The sequence below is a fragment of the Gymnoscopelus braueri genome (assembly GCF_963280865.1).
Source record: "Gymnoscopelus braueri genome assembly, chromosome: 16".
NCBI classification, from domain to species: Eukaryota; Metazoa; Chordata; class Actinopteri; order Myctophiformes; family Myctophidae; genus Gymnoscopelus; species Gymnoscopelus braueri.
Window position 1 is genome coordinate 3,612,234 of NC_137616.1, and position 5,980 is coordinate 3,618,213.

Consider the following 5,980-nt stretch of genomic DNA (forward strand, 5'->3'; position numbering starts at 1 on the left):
AGACGGTGCTTAGTGCCGGAACTTCTGAGGTACGCACGCGTTCGGGGAGACCCCCTCTACACAGCCACACTCTCCGCTAAGCGGCACTAAGGTGTAGAAAAAAGTGGCGGGCCGTCCAGTGAGGTCAAGGGTCAGAAAAGGGCCGTTTTCAGTGCATAGCCTATACAAATTGGACACTGGACAGGAGACGGTGCTTAGTGCCGGAACTTCTGAGGTACGCACGCGTTCGGGGAGACCCCCTCTACACAGCCACACTCTCCGCTAAGCAGCACTAAGGTGTAGAAAAAAGTGGCGGGCCGTCCAGTGAGGTCAGGGGTCAGAAAAGGGCCGTTTTCAGTGCATAGCCTATACAAATTGGACACTGGACAGGAGACGGTGCTTAGTGCCGGAACTTCTGAGGTACGCACGCGTTCGGGGAGACCCCCTCTACACAGCCACACTCTCCGCTAAGCGGCACTAAGGTGTAGAAAAAAGTGGCGGGCCGTCCAGTGAGGTCAGGGGTCAGAAAAGGGCCCTTTTCAGACAATAGTGTATACAAGTGGCCATACCCTAACCCAATAGTGTATACAAGTGGCCACACAACCCCACACCATAAAAGAATACAGACACAACAGAGCCTTTTAGGTAGTTTTTCCAAGATACAGTAAATCACAGTACATGCTTTAACTTTGTACTCAGATAAATATCTTTTTGCCTGACAACTCATGCATAACACAATCTCGCTTTTCACGGTGGCTTTTGAAAGTGTTGAGGCTCACATCAAACAGAACAGCTTTGGAAAACAAACAAGTGAAAATACCACAGCTGCTGCCGTCAGTTTGTTCTATGAAATTGGGACAACTGTGATAACACTCATATCTAAATGTAATACCCATACCTCTACCATACAATGCAAAGTACTGTAATGCTAAGTACCTTTGCAGTGGAAAAAATGCCTTAACCAGGTCTTGCTCATGCACACGTAGTGAATCCATTATCACAACATCTAATACTATAACATCACCATTCACTGTCTTTTTGGTGAAATCTACCGCGATGGCTCCCCAATGGGACTTATTTGCGTTGACGGGCAATATCACCAACTCGTAGTTCCACCAATTGCGTGATGCTCGTGGTACATCTGGGAGGACACTGATGTCATCACACCAAAAACTCTGTAACTGTTGGCTTACAAAAGTGCTGGGACAAATAAATGCATTTTTTTTCTTTCAACACTCGAAAGCAAGAGCTTATGGTACTCATCGATCATCTTATCACTCAGCCACTCGTTATTCTCCACAGCTGCCTTTGGAATGGATCTCCTTTTTCTAGCCCTCTATCTGTCTGTGCATTTATGTTTTTGTTCGACCTGCTGAAAGTTGATTAGTTTCACACTATTAGTTTTCTCGTATGACACGACAAAGCAACTAGCTGTGGTCAGTATTTTTAGCATCAGCTCAAAGGTATAGCCTGCTGTGTCATTGGATGCTTTTGTCATTATATGCCATAGCTGGTCTTTACACGTGTACAATGACACATATGGTGACTTGTCAAAAAATGCACAAATGCTGGACACAGCATAATCATTTTGGTGGTACAGACAGGAGAGAGTGAACGTTTTGGGAATTTCTGCACCAGATCTTAGCAGGAGAAGTAAAGTCTGTGGGCTGTGAATTACTTGATAGGTTGATAAGCTTAAAGTAATACTAGGTAACGTTTTCAACAAAACTAAAGTTAAATTGTATATCTTTTGCGAGTGGCAAAAGTTTCACAACACCCACTCCGTGAATTTCACCCCCGGAAGCCTTTTATTTATATATTTTCTATTGAACGTGTACGGGGGGGACTTTCCCGGGAAAATGACGTTCCTGGCCAACGTCATGACGTCGTGGCCGACGTCCTCAGGAACTACCGCAACGGTTTCCTGTTTGGCCAGGAACTACCGCGCTATTAACAAAAAGGAACCTCACGCTGATTTTAAGATAATGTAGGATTGGAAGATCGAAAAAGAACAGAAAAAGAAAGCACAGCTCATGGTAACTAATGCTCCACTGGCTAAGAGAAACGATCCGTAGATAGTATAAAACAATTAAAAGATCGCTTTTTGAAACGCTTCCGGCTTCCGGTGAAAACGAATGGAATTCTGGGTAATCGAGGACTAGGGAAATTGTATGCAGTGACGGTAGTGACCAGCAGAGGTTGCTAAAAATCGTTATTTGTGATTTTGCATTGTACAACTTTAAGTCCTGCTTACATGTTTCACATTGGTCAAGTTGAGCAGAACATATTTTTGCAACTGTGTCCAAGATGCCTTTTTGTGACACTTCAAGTGGCTGCACTATGAGTTCTGACATGTTCTTTCTAGATGGTACGGCCTGGTCACCACATTGAGTACAAATATAGCGACCAAGACTTTTAAGGCAAAGCAGGTCATTTCCAAGGAAAGGAGCCCCAAGTGTGTCATTCACAAAGCTGTTTAATATGTGGTACACGTCTGTCATAGAAAATTGCCGAGACACTAATGACACCACCTGAGTGTTGGCAAGTTTCTCAAGCGCTCTTTTAAACAATGCTGGGGACTGCGCTGCTGCTGCTGCTGCTGCAAGCCGTGTGTGACATTTTTGGAAAGCAGATGTCTGTTTTAGAAATGTTAGTATTGGTAATGGTATGGCTTCACACATATTGTAATTTGGTCTTTCATTGCAAAAAAACACATCCACACCATGGCCAATATCTTCCCATTGCCCATTGAATGTGGATCAAAGGCCAATTTCAATAACGACCTGTTAGGGCGTAGGCGAATTCTTATAAACACACACACACACACACACACACACACACATATATATATATATATATATATATATATATATATGCATCATAATGCATATAATTAGGCAGCATAATTAGAAATAACAGATTTTTTGTATATACATTTCAACAAAACATTTTAACATACTGTACAACAAGATCATTGATGCACTAACCTAACAATCAAATATTCACAACCTCTGTAGAAAATATAGGTTTAGTGTGTGGACTACAGTGGCTGGATTCAGACAAAACTGTTTTTTAACTACTGTAGTTGTTGCATTGACACACACACACACACACACACACACACACACACACACACACAGTATTGTATTGTTAAATATGTTATAAACCCCCCACATGTTACACCTGTACAAGCTACTATTATTATTTATAGAAAGGGGATTGCCATCTTTGGCATTCCAATTTAAATCTGAAACCTGTTTACAGTCTAATCACAGTGGTTAAACATGGGTGTATGGAAAATGTGCTAAGTGCCCATTGAATGTGGATCAAAGGCCAATTTCAATAACGACCTGTTAGGGCGTAGGCTAATTCTTATAAATACATCCATCAATGCAGTGGTGGAAAAAGTACTAAAATGTTTTACTTAAGTAAAAGTATCAATACTGCAATGTAGAAATACTCTGCAAAAGTAAAAGTCCTGAATTCCAAATGTAATTAAGTAAAAGTACTGGTATCAAAATGTAATTAAATATACAAATATTTTGCTTGTAGATCGGCTATTTTCAAATTGCCAAAGTTTAAATAGGGCTGAAGTGGTCTTGTATAAATATAAAAATATTTTGCTTGTAGATCGGCTATTTTCAAATTTCCAAAGTTTAAATAGGGCTGAAGTGGTCTTGTAATTATAATCAAAAATATACAAAGTAACAAGTAACTAGTATAATATCTGCCTCTGAAATGTAGTGGAGTAGTACTTAGTTACTTTCCACCACTGTATACGTGTATTTTTAAAAATGCATAGTACAGTAATTGATTACATGTACTTAGTTACTTTCCACCACTAATGTCTTTTTCGAAATGCATGTATGTCTTTCATAAAACATTAAATGTGATGCTCTTACTTTGAAGGCAACCGGAAACCTTATATTTGCTAGCTCAAAAACCGGATGTGTTATATTTGCTACCGGAACGGAGCTCAAACAAGAATCAGATCGATATGTTTTGGCATTGTGATATGAAACAACAAAAAACAGGTATTGATGAGGACAGCTAGTGTTGTTGCGCAGTGGGCAACATCTGCAAATTAGGGCAACGCGGTCTCAAGTTGATCGGGTCTCGTTACAATCAGATACACGGGCGGGCAATCCCCGTAGCTGAGGCGTTGTTGATGCCGAGTGTGTGTAACAGACATACCTGTAGTGTGTAGTTGGATGTCCAGCAGAAGTTTGTTTTTTTTCTCCAGCAGAGTTTCTAGTTCCTCGATCTCTCTTCGGAAGAGTTTGCACATGAACTCTGCAGCCGCACTGAGGCGCTCCAACACAAACACTCTGACCAGCTTCACACAACAAACATCAGATGTTTGTCCAAAACACACGACATCACACAATATCTCCTCTCCCACCGACGTCATGTGTTCATTTATCTTCAGCAGCACAGACTCCATTTTGACAAGTTTTTGCCTCCTTTATGACACGTTTTTCACCGCGACCGTAGAGTTACTAGTTATTATAATCGGATATAGTAGGTACTGTAACGTTTCGCACACCGAGCTGGAATCGAACCCCGGTCTCCAGCTCGGCAGGTAACCAAGAGCAGCTCGCTTGAGTCGCTTGGACTGGAGGAGCAAGTTACGGCCGGGTCTTTAACGGGGTCGCTACACCACCCCCTCCTTTCTGAAGCGCGCTCTCGCCTCGCGCTTCTAGCTACTTCACTTCTCGACTCCCTCACGTCCCTGAAGCAAAGGACACGGTCCGCCGGTCCTCAACCGCTTCTGACTCCAATGTAGCGATCCAACGAAATGGAGGCAGAGATGTAATCCACCGTTTATACTCCTTTTTTATTATAATAACTCCCTTTACATTCAGTGCTAACGTAGCATGCTGTAAGCTCCTAGACACACACACACACACACACACACGACATCAACAGCTACGTCACTTCCCACACAAGTCCCGGAAGTCCCACCCCACAGTCACTGTCATTGGCTGACTAGGTGGAAAGACTGGTGACGCGAGGTTATTGGCTGACTTAGAATGCAATACACCAGTAATCCGCACCGGGCCGCTACAATACATTGGTTATGACCATAGAGTTATGAGTTTAGTTATAATTATAGAGTTATATTATATCGGTTATGACCACGCTGACCAACTCTATGGTGCGTTATGACCATAGAGTTATAATATATCTTCCAGCAGAGGTGAGTCTCTGTCTGTCTGTCTGTCTGTCTGTCTGTCTGTCTGTCTGTCTGTCTGTCTGTCTGTCTGTCTGTCTGTCTGTCTGTCTGCCTGCCTGCCTGCCTGCCTGTCTGCCTGTCTGTCTTTTGTTATCTTATATTTAATTTTTCTCACTTTGACAGGACATATGGAATGATCACCCTGTGCTCTGTCCGCTATTGATGGTAACATGTGTGAACTCATGTTACAGGTGCATACAGAAATACTTGTGTAATCATTTTGTGCAGGATGTGGCATTAAAAAGTTTTGAAAGAACATTTGATCTGGAGACAGTCATACTCCTTTTAGAACAAGAGCTCTTTCATGTTTCAAGGTCTCTTCTTAGAACAGAAAGAAACAACCTATTGTTTAAGGCACGTGAAACACAGTTTTTCAAAGAATGGTATAAACAAATATTTTGTTCTTAGGACTTAGATATTTTCTACAATCACAAAGCTAACGAAAATATTATAATTTTCTTTTTTCGTGTTTTATTAATCACAAAAATAGATCAATTAACAAAGTCATTGGATTAAACCACGTTAATGTACGACAGTATTAGTATATTAAACAAAAAATATTATACAAATGTTTAAAAAAAAGCATAAATAACTAGATTTTCGATGTGCTTGTGTTCTTAGTATCGTAAATGAGTGAAATATTGTTTCATCTGCAGTCAGTTTGGTTCTGGTATCTGAAATATACTTAAATATTTGTCTGAAATATACTCAACACCAATTGTTCGTACCTTGTTTAAAAATGCAGGGATTGAAACAAACTGACAA

The 5,980-nt window shown here is 41.1% G+C and overlaps 1 protein-coding gene across 1 annotated transcript in view; it reads right to left on the reverse strand.

The window, feature by feature from the left end:
- LOC308102562 (uncharacterized protein) overlaps positions 1 to 4,858 on the reverse strand; it is a 46,064-nt gene extending 41,206 nt beyond the window's left edge. Inside the window, exon 1 of the mRNA XM_080452332.1 lies at positions 4,174 to 4,858. Within this exon, the coding sequence (XP_080308458.1) occupies positions 4,174 to 4,423 (250 nt within the window). The 5' untranslated portion in view covers positions 4,424 to 4,858. The remainder of the gene's footprint in view (positions 1 to 4,173) is intronic.
- Positions 4,859 to 5,980: the final 1,122 nt, after the last annotated feature.